We start from the raw sequence: 19,095 nt of genomic DNA, 5'->3' as shown, positions 1-19,095 counted from the left end.
TTAATTGCCCTCCCTGTTAAAGTTTTCCACTTTGAGCGATCAGTACCTCTGAAAAACTCAAGCCCTTCATTTCCCCAAAGGAAATTAATTCCTTCCCCCCAGATTAGGCCTTTTAACAACATACAGCTAGATCGAGGTATTTGGCTGTACCTGCTATTGTATCTCACATGATCTGAATGCATAATGGCAGGCCCACCTCCCAATATTACAGGAGAGCATGCCAGCAGCCTTGTCACTGTGTTGACATGTTTCACTCTTGCTACCTGATATGCACTTATTATTCTCTGCTGCATTTAGAATCCTTATTTCACATAATATTGGGCACGTCCCACCTTGTGGTCATTATCACCGCCTTTTCAATATGTCCAATGCTGACTTTTAATTTACCTTACAAATCAGAATATGAAACACATAAGGCACCATCTTCCTTCAAACAAAGCCAATGGCAGAACTACCACTGAATTCAAAGGGAGCAGGATTGGACCCCACGTGTAAAATCAGACATGTTTCTAAGATTCTCAGCACAAGCAGAAAGGCTGGACAAGTTTTGGTCTCCCATCAACACAGAGGCTTCTAAATATTTTAATAAAATTAGAAATCTGAAAATCAAGACATTTCATTTACATAATTTTTATTATCTTTCAACCTCACTTACTCCTGCCTTAGCAATGTCCTACTCCCCAGGCACACAGATATTCTCTTATTTTCCTGGCTCTAACTGGACCTATCTAGGTTATGCCTTAAGATTTTGGGACTAGCCCTTCATTAATGCAGTAAGAGACAAAAACTAGTAGAAACAGTGGGCACCTGAGGGGCTACAAAGCACAAACAAGTCAGCTACCATCAAAGAGGTTGTTCATTTGTTGACTAATTTCAGAGAAAATCCTCCAGCTGAGCTATTACTGAATAGTCTAAGAAAGCAATTACACTGCATGTTCACATACAGACATGTTCTACATTTTCAAGCCAAGACTAAACATGTGTAATTATTATTCGGTGTCTGCAGCTTGTGGTTTTATCTTCTCAGCAGCTTCAAGGACAGACTGAAGGATCACTTTGTCTCCAAATTCTCTCTCTCGATGCTCCAAGAGAACACCCTAGTGAGAGGGAAAGGAAAAATGTGCAGTGATTCCTTTTTGTATGGGGATACATTTAAATAGAATGCAGCATTTAGGAACTTAAAAACGTTGCTTTTCACTTTCTATCTGACTGAGAAACAAGGAGTGAAAGAAGATATGATCCAACTTCTCAGATACAGGTTTAATCAAGTCAACCAAAGAAATACATGAGTTTTCCCTCATATTACTTATGTTAAGGCACATGTTACGCAAGGATACATGTTGTGGCATTTTCCTATAAACTAGATAAACTCTTCTTACAGTACATTCATGCTTCTATCTCAGGAAGATTAGTGCAAATACAAATTTCAAGTAACCTGCTCAAGGCCATGGAAACACCATTAGGAAGACCCTACCAAATTCATGGCCAAGAAAAATGTGTCACAGACTATGAAATCTGGTCTCCCCCCTTAAAAGCTGGTCTTTTCTATACTTTTAGCCTATACTATAAAGATTTCACACGGGAGACCAGCATTTCTCAAATTGGGGGTCCTGACCCAAAAGGGAGTTGAGGTGGGGGGCAGGCCACAAGATTATTTTAAAGGGGGGTCACATGCCACCCTTACTTATGCGCTGCCTTCAGATCTGGGCGGATGCGGAGCAGCAGCTGTTAGCCGGGCATGCAGCTCTGAAGGCAATGCCCTGCCAGCAGCAGTGCAGAAGTAAGGGTGGCAATACCATGCCATGCCATCCTTACTTCTGTGTTGCTGCTGGTTGGAGCTCTGCCTTCAGAGCTCAGCTCCCGGCCAGCAGCCCCCGCTCTCGAGCTGCCCAGCTCTGAAGGCAGCGCTACGGTCAGCAGCAGAGCAGAAGTAAGGGTAGCAGTACTGCAACCCCCCCACATAATCTTGTGACACCCCCCCAAACTCCTTCATGGGTCAGGACCCCTAAAATTACAACACTGAAATTTCAGATTTAATTAGCTGAAATCATGAAATTTACAATTTTTAAAATCCTATGACTGAAATTGCCCAAAATGGACCCTGAATTTGGTAGGGCCCTAACCATTAGGCTCTGAGCACATTTAACCAAAACAGCAAGTTCCCATAACACACAGATATAGCAAAAATAGATTTTCAGTAGACTGTGTATACATGACATTTGTTGCATACTTTATATAAATTTATTTATACCCTGGTAGTCCCCACTCTTTGGAACTTTCGAGACAGATAGACATCCCTATTCTAAATCTTGCTTTGACGATCTGTGCGATTACTGAACAAGCAAATGTTTCTTGGCAACATCAATTACCCGGGAATAAATTTCCAAAGATGACTAGTGATTTTTTGGGTGCCCAACTTGAGACAATTTAAAAGGGGCCTGATTTTTTAGAAGGTGTTGGCCTGCCACCTTTGGAAATTTAAGCCCAAGTTTTTTGTTGTTTTAAATCACAATTTATCAAGTCTGCTACATATTTATCTCCATACTCTTAAAGTTTACAAAACCATTTGATAATACTATACAGTAAGTCTTTAGGATGTTATATTTAAAGATGGACCCCAAGTTGGATCTAGAGATGATTTTTCCCAAAATTTGATGGTAGTTAAATCCAGATTTCTAGTTCAAGCCCATCTTTCAGGTATATTATACAATGTTTTGTAAACAAACTGAGGATGGTTATCAAAAACATATATCGATCATTTGTTCCACACAGTGTTTGATTTGAGTCAACGTTATCATGAAATCTTTGTTTGTTTAAGAACATGAACGAATAGCAACGATATTTAGAACTGAGGTTTCCCACCCTCACACACTTCATAACCAGTAATGGGAGATCACTTATTTGGTGCAAAGTTACCCCAAAATTTTAAATTAAAAATGAGATGTCATTACCAGGGGCACATCCACCAGCTGAGCAGAAACTGTCAATTGAACTGTCAATTGTAATTTTTAAGAGAATGAGAGCTCATCAGTGGAGAGCAGCAGATGGAAAATCTCCTTAATGGGTAAGTGTCAGAACATTTGGAAGTGATTATGAGAGATTTTGTTTTCAAGGGCAGCAAGCTGACTGAAGTTTGTGTCAAGCATTGGAAGATGTTCTGTGAACGTCACTGCACAAGACAAGAGATGCTCCAAGCCCACAACTAGAACACAGTGCAGGGCAGAAATTAGCAACTGTGGCCTTGTCATATTCTAAGAGTAAGTGGCTAAAGCAGGAGGCCTTTGGGCTCTCATAGGGGCATGAAGGAAACTGAAGGGAAGAGCGGAGGAAGAAGAAGAAGAAAAAAAAAAACCTCCCGAAAGCCATGCAGTACCTGCTTCCCAGCACCAATCACGTAAACTCCTCCCAGGATGAACCCTTCTCCTTCCAGGTTACCACTGTACCCATTCTTCCAAGCGCGAAGGAAGTTCTGCCAGACTCCTAGGCGGATAAAACCCATCAACAGCATTTTTCGCTTGTGAGGACCATAGAACTTTTTCTGTAGGAGGACAGAAAGAAAATGCAATAAACAAGAAACAACAGTGACAGAGGAGACTTCCCTAACTGTAACCAAGGCAGCCAGCCAGCCTCTGCATTCAGAACAGTTTCTAACAAGTAATATTTGGGTATACCAAACTGAATGATGCCTTTTATAATCTTATCAGGACAGAAGTTCCTTTAAAACAGTAAGAGGTCACCTACTTTCCACACAATCAGCAACATCCAGTTGTTTTTGTCACTGCTGCCATTCCAGATTTATGGAACTGATCAGCCTACTACAGTTGCTTCCTGGATATCTTGACTGGTGATAGCAGGAGCGTGTTTTTCAATTAACAGATTTGTTTTGAACTACTGGGCAGAACTCCCTCTAGAATAGCCGGTCTTGTTTCATGTGCTGGAGAAAAGGGACAGGGTTGCCACCTCCCACCATTTTATTACCGGTCTCATTATATTGTTTTTCCTAAAGTCCCAGCTTTTGGGATCATGCAATTGAGAGACCTGAGTGTTCACCCAAGACACTGTTCCTAGACCTCAAGTGTTGGAGAGATAAGTTGGGAAACATGACCCCGAAAGATCCAAAAACAACAGAAGGCAAATAAAAGAAACATATATCATGATTTCTAAACTCACCTCAAGATTTTGAGGGCGTGATGCACGATTTCTGAATTCTTGTGTTTGGCAACAGCGTAAGTTTTCAGTAAACATAGCAACAAGCAGTTCTATTCCTACCATTTGTTTTTCTTAGAATGTTGTGCTGCAGCTAATGAACTTATCACACCCTTCTATTTTATTGTTAGTCCTTGGCTTTAATACCAGGCTAATTAGCAGATAGTGCAGCCCAGTGCAAGAAAAGAGAAAAATATTTGGCATGATCTCACTGTTTGCGTAGGTGTGTGGGGGGGGGGGGGGAAATCATGCAAGAACATGTCAACAGTACACAGCAGAAAGACAGCTGAGCTTGTAAACTGAGCAACCTTATGTAGAGAAAAATCTAAGCTAATTAACTTCTTAAGCTACAAAAGGCTATTAAATCAATTTCCAGATACCTAAGTTTCATTCAGGCCACACTATGCAGATTGCTTGAAAAGGCTTGGTGGATACAGATGCTGACTCAAGCTAAGAGTCTTGCGTAAGTCTTGCTTAAAACAAACAGCGCAATACAAACATACCTTTTCATCCAGAAATATTTCCCCTTTGAAATAATGCTGGAAATCCTCCACTTCAGTCCCAATCTTTTCTTTCACAACAGCATAGAGGGGGATGCCAAGTTGGTCAAGCTGAGGTTTCAGAGAGGAAAGCTCAGAAGCCTCCTAAAAGACAATGAGCGTGATGCCAGATTTAGCCACTGGATGGAAGTCTGAAAGACTCAACATTTGGCACGTAGCCACTTCGGTGGATGGTAGCCAGAGGTGCAAACTGGATGCAATGAAGTGTAATAAACAGGGCATATGAGTGAGTTCTATTCCTAAGCCTTCTATTGGCATAGAGACATCTTCACCAGAGATGAAGGTGTGATTGCAGTGTGGGCAGGTATATGCACACTAACTTTAATCTAGATGGTGCAGCTTACAGTAGGTATGTATTCAGGTTGCTGGCCTGTGCAGAGATCCATGCTACTGCATATTCACTGCTATTGTTACCCATGCTAGGTAGATTAAAGCTAGTGTAGGTATGCTTACCTCTCTGCAATCACTCCTTCATTCACAGTACCCTTACTAGGGCTGACTTCACTAGGAAAGGGGGATAGTTTTAAGTATGTATTTGCTAAAATCCTAGCAAAGGGTAAAGCGAAAGTCTTAATTAAGGCTACAACTTGCCTTGTCCATTCTAGGATTTTAGCATTTGTTAAACACACACATTCTTTCCTAGTGAAGATATAGGCACTGTGTGCAAGTCAATTAGTCTCTCTGTGCCTCAGTTTTTCCACCTGCAAAATGGTGAATAGGCATCAATGTACCCTTTTCATGCTGCAGATCAAAGAGTGATATGCAGCTCTTATTACACAAGGGGAGAGGAAAAAATGAGGTTTTTTTTAGCACATACAGTGAAACTGTGTTTCTTCTGCATGCACCTTCAGGATACCAGAAGTTATGCTGCTTTATGTGTCCCATGCAATGTGATATACTCCTGGGGGAATTCTGTGCTACTGCGCATGTGCATAATTAATGAGCCATGAATATTTTTAATTTTTTGTGCAGAAAAAAGCTTATGTCAAAATGTTGCTGCAGGTTCTGCCTTTTGCCTACCACAGGGTGCAGTGGCAATAGAACACAGCAGCAGCTACCAGCCAGCTAGGGAAGAGAAACAGCCTGCCTTCTTTGCAGCGCCTGTCAGGCCATGTCAAGAGACAGGGGCTATGAGGAGACAGACAGAGTGGGGTGCTGAGGGAGGTCAGACAGGGGTTCATAAGGGCTAGGGGGGAGGACAGACTGGGGCAGGGGCTGAATGGGAGTGGAGGCACAGGGCCACAGGGGAGAGGGAGGTGCAGGGTCACATGGTGATGGGGTAGGGGATGCAGAGCTAGACAGGAACAGGGGAGTGGCTGGGTGGGGGCACAGACACACATGGAGAAGGGGGAGGGGTGCAGGGCCACATGGACACATATGGACAGGGGGTGCAAGAACACATGGGGGTGCAGGGGCAGATGTGCCTGACTGAATGGGAGAGGCTAGGGGTCAGCCAGGGTCTACATGGGGGAAGCTCCCTGATAATACCTCCCTGCCCCACAAAGAAATCTGTTCTATACTTTTCCCACCCATATCCAACAACCCTCCACGTTCACAACCAGGCTCCTTCCTGCAAATTAACTTCCCTCTCCCTCAGCTCCTCTGTTACCCTTGACTCCCCCAAACCTTTGCATTGCTTCTGAGGGGTGTGGTAAATATGGTTCTGTATTATAGTTTAAGTGAATTATTACTCAGAGTTCTGTATTAATGTGCCTAGTAAGGACTCTATCAGGGTGGATAAAAATCAATTATTTAAAATATATACATACATACACACAAACACTCCCACACACACAAAAAATTGGATTTTTTTTTATTTAAAAATTGGATTTTTTGATACAATACTTTGAGGAAAAAACACCTATCGAAAGATATTTTTAATTAAGATACATTATAGCTCAAAGATATCTCATCAAGGAATGGGGATTATAAATTCTAATTCTATAGTATGAGACAATATAGTCATGTAATGTTTAAGAAAAGTTTTGTAAATGAGTTCCAGTAGTTCATGGATTAGAGACCCAATGAGGTTCCAGGGGCTTCTGTATAGATTATTTAGGTTAATCTTTCTATCCACCCGATGGGACTCAGTGCTCAGTCTAGAAGATTCCATCAGACATGCTTAGTTTTGCAATTCTCGAACCATGGATGTGTCTCCCAGAGGTAACATGCTCGTTAACAGCAAAAATGCTTTTAAATAAATAAATACTATATAGAGGTGAGAAATAACAAACCTCAACTCTATTGTCCCTCTGCAAATTTGACATGGAGTCAATCCCTTACCTCTCTCTAAAAGTGCAAAGTTTCAAAAAGTTCAGTGAATAGAAGATTGTTGGGGGGGGAATAGATCTGGACAACAAGAAGAAGTCTGGAGATAAATATGAGAAGCGAGGGACATATGCTTATTTTGTTAAAATATTATATGTTTGCTGTTGAAGAAAAAAAACCCAGAATATTTAATGTTGTTGTTTTAGTTAAATAAAAAAATTTAAAATGTCTGCCTGGTGATGTTCTCCTCCTAATGCAGCATGGCAAGAAAATCCACCAAATATTAATGATTAAGATGTTGAATTGGAGATAGTTCACCTCCCAATGACTTCATAAATATCTGCTTCAATTACCTTTGGTAAATGAAATAACCAAACACACATTCATTTTCTGATATAGCTGTAAAACTAATCTGAAAAGTTTTCAAAATAAATCACTGTTTAAAAATGTATAGTGTGTACCTTTTAAAAAATGAAACCTACATCTATCTCTGAGTTGTAAAGAATTATTAAGTATTAAGGTTATAACAACCAACAACAATGCACTTTTATGTAGAAAACCATGATTAAATCGAGGCTTCATGACTAGTGATTTAAATCAAATCCACCGTGGAACCTCTGTGTCAAAAAACATTTCCTGAATCTTTTTTGTTGTCTGTATTGTTACAAACATATTTGCTGAGAGGTATTTTGAAATAAGTGACCAAAAATAATTGAAACTGGTATGATTATATTGTGTTAATCTGACAAATAAAATATGCAGAATTTTAAAATACGGTGCACAGAATTTTTCATTTTTTGTTGCAGAATTTTTCATTTTTTGGCACAGAATTCCCCCAGGAGTAGTGATAGCAGCAGCAACACCAACCCATCTATGGGTTTTCCACACGGCAAAAGCAGTTTGTGGAGGGGGAAATTTTTTCTCCAGCATCTCCTAGCTTCCAGTGTCAGTTCCAATATGGAAAAGATGAGACAGTGGCTGAGGGGGTTTTGTGCCTTTTAAGGGAGAATATGGCCTTTGCTATGCAAAATAACTCCGACACTACTGCTTTAAGGGCACAATCTGCATACAACCAGTTTATGAGAAGCGACTGAATTTCCTTGACTCGAAGTGTTGCCGTAATTTAGGGAAGATATCAAGTGTTCCAAGTAGAATGCTCAGGGGAAGGCAGATGGCAGAATTCACAGACATTACAAGGCAGATGTCAACAGGCCAGAGTGAGTCTGTGTAAGGGTCAGGACAGAGCTCCAATCTGCTACTGCCAATCCCCACACAGAAAGCTCAGAGGAGATAAAGAGAGGAAATGAATAAGCATGAATCAGCCTTATGACAGTCAGTGAGTAGGGAATGGGAGGCATACTTAATACTCCCATTTTTGAATATATCCTTCAGGGAATGTAGCAAAGGCTCATTGCACTCACTCCACCAGTAGCCCCTCCATCCCATCTGTTTGCAAAGTTCTGTTAATTCTTTGCTGTTTTCCCTAAACCAAACGCTTGGACTCTCTTTCTATAATAATTCAGCAAAACTCCAAGACAACTCAGCATGCACCATCCACCATGCAGTACTCACTTTAAACAAAGGCACCTCTCTATTCCATGATAGCTGTCTAAAATTCTGAAACATGATGCTGCAGTCCATTACTGTAGTTTTGCTTATAACAACAAAAAGCTCCCTCACGATCAGGAACCCATGTACCCCTGGGGTCAGAAGCCCTAGCACATAGTTGGGAGAACAGAGGCAGAGAAAGAAGTCAGCGTCTGCTTGACTTTTTTAACTCCCATCAAAGAGGATAATACAGCTGTGCGCTGAGCTTAGCAACATGTGCCCACACAAAAGAACAAACCACTCCCTTGGGCAGGGTATGCACCTGGTCGGTCTAAATGAGAGGGAGAGCAGACTGAACAGCGGCAATTCCCATGCGGGGTGGAGAACCTGGCTCTGCCTTTCCCGGCCAGCTAGCAAACCAGGTTTACACCAGAAACAGATTATTTCCTCCCCCATCCACCCACAGCAAGCAAGGGGTGGCCAGCAAGAAGAGTCAGTCTGGGACAGTTCCCTCCCTGGTCTGCTCATGGGGTGTTGCAGCAGCTACACCTCACCCCTTACTCGGGACACAGTGAACATTTGCAGCATAGCCTATGGCATTCAGCATACCTCTGGCCTTTTTGCCCACTTAAATCACAGTATAATCATCAGCAAAACCAATGGTTAAACAGTAGTTTTCTCTTCCAAGTCCATTTCAAGGGCAAGCCCCTGCCCAGTGCCCCTGGTCAGAATCACAAAGTAGAAAGAGCAACAAGAGACTGACAGTGAGTTAGTCTCAGATCACCAACTTTTCCTCGTAAGTTGGCAACCTGCTCCCTCACGTTTACATAGATATTTTTAAGATGCATATTAAAACTTGGTTAAAAGAAGTACATTTTAGGACAGTGAAGAGTGCTTACCGTCAGGGGACTGGACGGTTTAGGAGCTACATGATGGTATACAGAGCTTTTCCCTTCTAGGTCACTGGCTCATCCCATGTAACTCCATGTGCCCCCCATGCCTTGCCTCTGTTTGGAGCGGGCAACACCCCCCCCCCGAAAAAAACTGCACCCATGGTTGCCCACCCGACTCACCCCACGGTTTCCCTTTGCTTCCCTGCCATTTTCTGCAGGGAAACAGGAAATCTGGGGTGGGGGCATTTTCGGCAGGCACACCGTCCTGCAGAATCCCCACTGCAGTAAGGGCCTGTTCCATGATCACAGTATTTCAATCTGTCTCTTTCCATGAGAACTAAATTCACTGAAGCATACAATGCTTTCTAATATTATGCGGTATAGGGACTAATTAGACCCTACAATTAAGTGGTTGCTAGACTAATTGCTCGGTTTTATTAACTGGTGAGTAATAACATAATTGCTATGGTGGAAATATCCTAATAAGTGACCAAAATATAAGGCAGGTTTTACATTCAGCAGACTACCGAACGGATCGTGAACAGCAAATGTGTGAACAGCAGGCTTTTCCTTCCTCCTTTTGAAAGAATGACTTTAATCTCCAGGAAATGAAACACTGACTGGAGTAAGTTGGTGACAGACATTTCCCAATCCCACGCAACGCTGCTGTGTCAGTAAACCGTACCTCCAAGATTCCTGCTAGTCCATTTCTGGGCTTCTCTTGACCACAGACCACCTATCTAGCCATTTATTTTGGATCTGCGGGGCCAGATTCTCATCCCATGTTAATCAGCATAACCCCATCACAGTCAATGGATGTATGCTGATTTACACCAGCTGAGAATTTAGCCCATAACAGAGATAAACAACGCTCATTTTCACGTGGGAGCAAATCTGGGATTGGAAACAAGATTTTCAGATATGCAAAACTTGTGCTTTAGCTGACTGCCTCCCTGGCCACATCTAACACAAAGACACATAACTAGAGCAAAACTCTCTGAATTAACCCCTAAGCCCGTCACAATACCTCTCTGCACAAAAAGCATCCAGGTCTCCGCACAGCCATGATCACTGCACCATTCTTCTTCCATAGCTCACCTGCCTTGAATGTTCTCTCTTCTGCTTAGAAAGGAGAAATAGCATAAATTATGGCATCTATTTACATAACTACAACTTCTGATGAAGAACACTAAGCATGGTGAAAGATTCCCAGTTCAGTATTCCATGTGGGTTTATATTCTAATCAAGACAGAGGGGGAGATTTTCAAAGTGTATTTAAATTCCAATTAAATGAATTAAAAAAAGTCCATTTTAAAGTATCAGTTTGATCAAGATCCCTGAATTTATAGCACTTTTCAAAGACAGGTATGAATTGTCATCTCTAGTTTTGCACATGGGAGTCAGCTCCCAGCTCTGCTAAACATCCTAACTTTCTGTCCCCTGCTTGTTTGCCTCCGATTGTGGTGCATTAGTGGTGCATGTTTTGAATAAAATTGGTTATGTTTGGAAACAAGAGCTACTGTCCCAAACAGTGGCCCATCAGTTTGTGCCATAGAATGAAACCCCTCTCATGTTGAGATTTTAAATATTCCACTGTGTTAGACAAGTTTTGTGCAAGTAGAACTCTACTGAACTCAAAAGTCAAACGTAAGCAATGCAGAATCAGGCCTTATGTCTAGACATAGCATTATGGTGTATAAGTTACTTCCCACTCAAGCACAAAACATCCTCTTTCAGTCCCCCTGCGTACATCTGTGAATTAGATGTCAATGTGTTCACTTGAATTTTTCCCCCCACCCTGCAGTAATAGGCAATTAGCCAGTGAAAACTCTAAAAAGCATTCTCTGTTTTAACCTATATTGACTCCTGCATGTGACCTTGCACACCTGAATAATTCTCTGCCTTGTTTTGGGCTTTTGTAATAGAATTAAACTGCACAGCACCTTGGGGAAGGGTTTTTAATTTTTTGTTTATGTTTACTCTGAGTCTGTTTTCACCCTTTAGCGCCTATCATCAGGCATGTGATGGTTTGGGCAGGCTGGAAAAACATGCTCTTTGTCAAATAAGTAACAAATCAACAGGGAAAAAAAGTTTTGTATCTGTTAGGCAAAAAAATTATCTAGCTAACATGAAAAATGATCAGAAAGTAGAGAAATCTGCAAAAGATGACACAGAACCATGGAACTGTAGAGGAGGCCACATGGCCTAGTGGCGAGAGCACAGGATTGGATTCAAGTGATCTGGTTCTATTCCCGGCTCTGCCACTGACCTGGTAGTGGACCTGGGCAAGTTACGTCACCTCTCTGTGCCTCAATTTCCCTATCTGTAAAATGGGGATAATAATACTGACCTCCTTTGTAAAGTGCTTGGAGACATATGGATGAAGAGTGCTAAATAAGAGCTGGGTATTATCATCATTCATCTGGCAGCCATTCACTCAAAATTAGATGCATCTTATTTTTTCACTTCAACACCATCCTTCCCTTCTCAAGAAGAGTCAGCTATTTCCCACACCATTTGCTGAAGCAGGGAAAGACAAGAGTGGTTTGGTGCCCTCCCTGAATTGCTAATACATACGGTCTAGCCAGGGACAACTCTCTCTTCCAAACACACTCCCTTGTCCTAGGAACCTTTGTTTTCAACCCTGGCCTTAAACGGTAAGATTAGCTCTACCTAGGTACTTTTATAAACTCCATCACCGTAGAATGTGAGCTCAGTTTTCCAGAGGAATCCAATTCTTACCTTCTCCCAGAGATTTTAGCTCGGCCGTCTCTAAAAACTCCAACGAGGCTACCTCCGGTTTGGAGAGAAACAAGTCGGTGTTAGCAAGAAGAATCCCTGTCACAGCTACGCCAATAGCCCCAAGGCCGATAGACCACATCCCCATGGTGAAGAGCTCCAAGTCTGGCAGGGAAGACATTTCTGGAAATAAGAGGAGGAAGAAAGGATTATTCCAGCTGCTGTAGAGATTCCAAGGGGAGGGGAGGGAGGGATAGGTAGGAGAGTTGAAGAAGAAGAAGAAGAAGTCAGCCAGTGGTGCCCAACCTTATTACACCTAAGCACAACCTTGTCTGGCCAAACTGATTCTACATATTTTAATAAGATTTAAAATCACCTGTATTGACTTATATCTTAAGTTCAGCTTGTTTTGTATGTATTTAGATAGGTTGTTTCTATGTACAGTATTGTCTATTTACATACCTGTGTAAACTAAAATGACGTAAACATGACAACAAAACACTAATGAATTGGCCATTAGTATATTGTGTTGAAGCAAGCTGCGGGCCTTATGAAATACTCTGGCAGGCCACGTACAGCCCGTGGGCCATAGGTTGGGGACCCCTGGATAACACCTTTTGGCATAAGTAAAAGGATTGTCTGATGGTTAAGGAGACCTACATTCAATTCAAGCTCTAACCCAGACCTCCTCATCAGTAAAATGGGGTATTACTACTTCCCTGCCTCACAGGGGGTATGGAGAATAAATACAGACTGCCAGGCATTCAGCTATTATGGCATTCTGCTGGGTAGAATGATTGTTAGAAAAGGGATTCCCTAACTACAGTAACAAAAGAGGACATTAGGATTACTCAGCAATGCATGTTAAGCCATTACTGTAAAACACAGCAGATAGTTTAAACCAAAGGAATGTCGGTAGGGCTACCATGGGTCCTGCCTTTTTTGGTCTCGATATTTAAAAAAAGTTCAGTGGATTTTGCAAATATGCTACAGTGCATCTATGAGAGAAAGAACTACAGAACGGCAAGATACAGTTCAGCACAATTGGCTGTCTCTGAGTCAACCCTAAACTGAAGCTGCAGAGTGAGACAGAGCAGATCTGTCAGTTCAGAGCACTGATGCAGAAACATCTACGCCTTTGACATAATTCAGATCACAGTATATGACCCAACCTTACAAATACACTCCAGACAGCACCTACTGCCCGTTAAGGCCTCTGCAATTTAGCCTTGATAACTAGATTCCATTTATCAGTTCATGCAGACATGTCAGGAACAAACAACTTAACCTTAACCTGGCTGGTTGAAATAGATAAAGCTGAAATGGAAACAAACTGTGCCGACTATCCCAGAGGCAGCCAGTGGATGTTATGAACATATCTGCACCTCATCAAAACGTTGGTGCCACTCTCTCTTGTAGCTCAAATTGTTTTTATTAAAGGCTAGACATATCCTCCCTGAAGGGCCCCGAATGCCTCATTTTTACTTCTGCCAACGTTCAAAGAGTCTGCCCAGGCTACCGCTCCTGGCAGCACTGTTTCAGCGAGAGAGCAGCAGTTATGAACTTTGTACAGAAGCAAATATAAGCCCGTTGCTATTGAAGGGAATAGTGGAATCCAACCAATGAACTAAAAATGGTACAGAAGAAAGATTGTTTGGATTTTGTCTGTTATGCATCAAAGTGCTTTGAGGATGGAGATTCCCTGACACCATCTCCCCGCTACCCCTTTAAAGCTAGACTCTCAGTTAGAGTCTAAGTTAGAAGTCATAAAAATCCTAATTCCAGAATTGCTAGTATTTGCTGCAAAACTGTTGAAGGAATTTAGAAGAATTTAATCATTGCTTTATTCTTCTTGTGCTGCATTCAGTCTCAGCCTCTTACATATCTTGTATTTCAGGACACTGAATGGAGGACAAGGCCGGTTTACACAAATGTAGTGCAGATAAAAGAACAAGGTCTAGCCAGTTGCATCTCTTCTTTTCAATGTAGAAGTCTTCACTTGATGTTAACCCTGATTTCCCCTACGTGCGTTTTTAGATGCAGTGGCTTTTCAACATAAGGACAATCATGACAGTGATTTTTAAATTAGTGATCACCTGTTGAAACTGGTCGGCCAGTGAATGAAGTTTACTAATGCCATTTTAGAAATGCTCTGTAAAACTCTGAAAAAAAATTAACTGAGTCAGAGACAAACTTAGGATACAAACTGCCAGAGCTTGTTTGTATAATGTAACCTAATATTGCAAAAAGTATTGAGAGGTCCCTTGAGAGATAAAATTCCGTTGGTATCCCCACTGATCCATAACTCTGCTCCACTCAGCCTGTCCTTCTTATAATAAATTAAGAGGTCTGCTCTTTAGGTCTGAGTCTTGTCTGGTCCTGTGCAATTATTACCTGTTTGTGGGTGGTGGATGGTAAAAGCGGAGGTTAACACCCACCAACTCCTATCTTGCCAGACAGGAGCAGTATTGCACAATTCTTGATTCCTCAGATGATTACTGCCAGTGGCTGGGACAGATTATTTTTTAAATTACATTTGTTCTTGAAAGATTTCACCACAAACCACTATCCCCTATCATGTCACCCCCTCTTTAAAAAGCCACAGTCAGATCCGCAGCAGGTATAGATGGAGCCATGCTGATTTATATACACTTCAAATCTGGCCTGTAGTTTACAGTTCTATAAGGAGTTGGTTTTCGTTCCAGTAGAAAGGACAGCATTAGCCTGGACCAAGAGACAAAACTTTTTCAGCTATACTGGGTTCATTTTGATGTTTCTTTCTTGGATAACAGAAAGGCTGTTCTAGAGAAACTAAGAGCAAACCTACCGATCAAGTAAACAGGGTCATGGAAGAAACAGCTCGCTCCACAATAACATGAAACTCCTGCTTCTGCTCAGCTCAATGGCAATCAACAAACAGTGAAGTATATTAAATAATGCATACTTCCAGCAGCAACTACCATGATCAATAAAACAGTAGCAGAGAGAAGAGCTTGAGCCCTGAAACATCTTTTCTACTGCCTAGCAAGTTAGAGAGAGTTCTCTTTAGTCTCACTGCCCATATGCTGTAGCATTGCTTTTTCTACTTCCACAGATCAGTTTCAGCTCTTGTAATGCCTCTCAAAGTGATCCGAAGCTCCACAATATTAATGCTTTTTGATTCAAAGCCATGAAGAGTTTTACATGTAAAAAACCCAAAGCATCCCATTATAGCAGACTGTTAACATTTTAGAATAATACACTCACCAGAACCCATGTGGCCAGTGTGCACATATACCTCACCAACTTTAACACTTGAACTCCATTTGAATCAGGAGAGAAACGGGAATGGTCCACGGGAGAAGACAGACAGCTACTGTGTGCTACTGCTGGTCCTGAGGAGGTTCCTTAGGCTCTTCCTCCTAAAGAAGGCAGATTAGGTGGGCAGGACCAGGCAGGATTCCAGCAAGGAAACCCTTATGTTACTGACAGTGCGTAAATCAGAACATTTTTGAGCAACACTCATCACATTCAAATGTGGGTGGATTACAAGGTAACAGCTGTCCCTCAAGAGATGAGACTGCTTAAAAGGTATTCCGTTTAAGATGCTAAGAAGTTTGAAGTCATCTAAGTTATAATGTTACTCTGGAGGGGTCATAGGCAGCCCAAGGGAACACCATAGCATTGAGGAGAGGGTTCTGTACTATAATGAAGGGGGCTTCATGCAGAATTGTTATTGAGGATTTTTAATGGTAAATATTTTTCCCCCAACTCCTCAGGTTTTGTTCAATTCTACTTTTAATCTCCCCTCCTCCATGACTGATAAAGCAATCCTGTGACTCTGGAAACAAAGCAGCACTATTGGAAGGAAGTTCAACAACATACAAGACCACAGTTTTCAGAACTGGCTGCCTAAAATCACACAATTAACCCTGCTGTGTACACATCAGGTTACCAGTTTTGCCCGAAGCTTCCATTCAGCACAGAGTTAGTTCACAGATATTGTCGGTGCCATTTTATGGATTGAATGACAAGACATATGATCTGTATGACAGAGGCAGTTTTCTTTAAAAAGTACATTCAATCAATAACTCCCCCCCCCCCTTTGTTGGGCTCTCGCATGGCTCCTGATGCTGCAGCCATATATTTTAAGTTTTGTTTACAGTATGCAATTAGCCATCTTTGAACATGCTTGTGCTCAGACCAGAGCAGGTTCAGCTAACTTCCTGGTTAAAATGCCAGCTAATGCTTTATAATTTAGTTGTGAATAAGCCTTTTTGTGTATGTGCTTCTATGTGTGAAGAAACCAGGCTAACACATGGTTCTCTAACTTTAAAAAACGAAAGATAAAAACAAACAAAAAAACAACTTTCCCATATCAACAGAAGAGGAATTTAATTGTTATCAAATATCACAGCCATCTTTAAACAATTACTTTTGTAGTGTATCCATGGCATCTGCAGGTGAGATGACCACACCAGAGCATGAGTCACTAACCTTCACAAACGCACATGCAGAACAGTATCACTCAACGCGTCAATCGGAGCAAACCAAAAATGGCAACAGTTCCACGTATACACTGGTCTGGTTTACAGTTAGGTTATTCTGAAAATCTCACCACTGGTAGCACCAGGGCAGTTACCCAGTGCTAGCAACACATGCCTACCAACAAGAAAAAACCTACAAGAGAGCTGTAGTAAATCATCCCATACACACGCAAGGAGGTAGCAGCATTTTCACAAGCCTTTACATGTGGCATAGCCACTAGAGAGGGACAAAGCCACACTTAGCATGGGCTACAAACACACGTTAATTTCTGCCTACCTACAATCAGCATGTAGGCTATTCAGCTTTCTAGAAGTCTTATCAAATAAACTCTTGCTGCACATTACCAGATCTATTATGGACTGTCGCTCTTTCTACAGTAAGCATTCAGAGGTACAACATAAAAACAAATGAGACAACTGAAGATAATCTTTTAATAAACCGTTGAAGTGTGAACATAAGTGGTTCTCCCACCATGGAGAAGATTTTTATTCATTATTGTTTAAGAACTTTCTCCTTTTAGCAGGTCATTTCCTGTATCAAGCATTCTGGTCGGCTAGGTTTTTATACAGCATTCATCAGCATAGCATCTAGTCCAAAAGAACTCCATTGTGTCAAACAAGCAATGCTATGTTCCACCGTTCTTTCAAAGAAAGGGAGTTTGAGGCCAGATCACATGATCTAACTAAAAACACTCTCTCTCTTTATAAAAACTTATGTTAACAAAATCCCTGCTCCTTGGCTTCCCAGTCCCCTCCAGGAAAAACATCAGCAACAGCAGATCTAGCATGGCCCTCTACCCCTCTCACTTATCCGAAGTTTCCAACCCCCACATGTGGTATTCAAAAAGTGAATGATATGAGTTAGATACTGTGCTAGGGTGAATGCAGAGCCCTGCTCAGCCACGAAGTGGAAAAATCCTCATTGCTCCTAAGTGGACAGGTGGATGTGAAAAGGGGAGAACTGGCAGAGTGTCCATCTTGTGGGATTCTATGGGCTTGATTTTCAGAAGAGTTGAGCTCCCCAAACTCCAACAGGGGCTGTAGGAGTTCTCTGTGGAAGTGGTGGATACACAGGAGCATAGCCAACAGAACTGTAAACTGTGCAGAAACACTGTTCCCATAAGGCACCCTCAGGGCTCTCTTCTCCTACTTAAATCCCATAGTAGCTGCCACGAATGCAAGTTCAAATTGAGAATTTCCTTCTTTTGCCCTGTGCCTTTTGACCTTTGTGAGCTTGGCTCTGCGTTTAGGATTTTAGCTTTAGTGTCTGTCACAGTCTCCAAACCTAGGGCACTAGCAACCGTTTCTTTTGTAAGAGGGAAGAAAGCTCTGTTAATTATTGTTGCACCATTTCTATTATCATTGTTTATGATGCACCAAGTAAGGCCTCATTGTTCTAGGCTCTGTACAGACATGCTGTAAAGAGATAGTCCCTCACAATCGAGGTCGTGACAAGCAACAGATGACGACATGGACAAATAGCAATAGGAAGGATGGGGTAATAGTAATGTGCACAAACTGACATAGTGATGTCATAAGAAGGTCTTAGGGACCTTGCACTGACACTAAAGGGTCCTGATGAGGCCCTGTTAGAGTTTACATCAAACGTATGTAGTATCTCAGATCCTAACACAGTATGAACTACTCTTTAACAACGCCGATAATCCCCCTGCTTTCTTTTTATTAATTTTGTTATTCAGCATATATATTGTCTAATAAAAGAGAGAATAAGTCATCACAATAAAAGCAGCCTGTAGAAGTAGCTGTTCGATTTCAAGGCCACTGTGAGATGAGTAGACTGTTTGGTGAAAGGATTATAGCATCAGAAGTAGTTCAGCCAATCACACAAATGACTTGAATTCTGTGCCCGCAAGGGCCAGGGCGGGAGGGAGATACCAGCGAAAGGCGGACACTCAGGCCTAAGAATAGTGAACTATGCTTTATTGAAGGAAGAACTTACGCTCCAATCAGCACGGGGAACCCCTAGGATGCACGGAGGGGCTGCAGGGAACTCTGGCCATTCGGGACAGCTGACCAGGCAGGACTCTGCCGGGGGGAAAGGGGGGGGGGGAATAGTCCTCTGAGGCGCTATATTCTCCGCGCTTATCTCCGGATTACATGGGGCCAACAGCTGGTTACATTCTTATATGTATGATTTATGCTTATTACATAAACTAACTTGTTTACAGGCAAAAATATGCTGAGCTATGCTACAATATCTTTTGACAGGGTCTGTCGGACAAAATTCATTGAAACTGCCTGCATCCTCTGCTTACATTCAGTCACATACTCAGTCCTATTTAGCTCCTCACCAATCTTCCGCAACCTTGCCCCTACAAATTCATTTTATATAAT

The 19,095-nt window shown here is 41.9% G+C and overlaps 1 protein-coding gene across 3 annotated transcripts in view; it reads right to left on the bottom strand.

Moving 5' to 3' along the window:
* Positions 1-614: 614 nt before the first annotated feature.
* Positions 615-19,095, bottom strand: part of PRXL2A (peroxiredoxin like 2A) — a 20,463-nt gene continuing 1,982 nt past the window's right edge. The window contains exons 2-7 of one of the 3 annotated variants that reach the window (XM_084633404.1): positions 15,461-15,615; positions 12,218-12,397; positions 10,503-10,597; positions 4,710-4,850; positions 3,374-3,538; positions 615-1,097 (exon numbers count right to left, since the gene is read on the bottom strand). In XM_084633404.1, the coding sequence (XP_084489530.1) occupies positions 990-1,097; positions 3,374-3,538; positions 4,710-4,850; positions 10,503-10,597; positions 12,218-12,397; positions 15,461-15,470 (699 nt within the window). In that variant the 5' untranslated portion in view covers positions 15,471-15,615 and the 3' untranslated portion in view covers positions 615-989. The remainder of the gene's footprint in view (positions 1,098-3,373; positions 3,539-4,709; positions 4,851-10,502; positions 10,598-12,217; positions 12,398-15,460; positions 15,616-19,095) is intronic. The other 2 variants (XM_084633405.1, XM_084633406.1) reach the window with 2 other exon arrangements.

This window comes from Lepidochelys olivacea, assembly GCF_965140295.1.
Source record: "Lepidochelys olivacea isolate rLepOli2 genome assembly, chromosome: 7".
Lineage (NCBI taxonomy): Eukaryota > Metazoa > Chordata > Testudines > Cheloniidae > Lepidochelys > Lepidochelys olivacea.
Note: the sequence above shows the minus strand (reverse complement) of the source record. Positions and strands in the feature narration are given on the sequence as shown.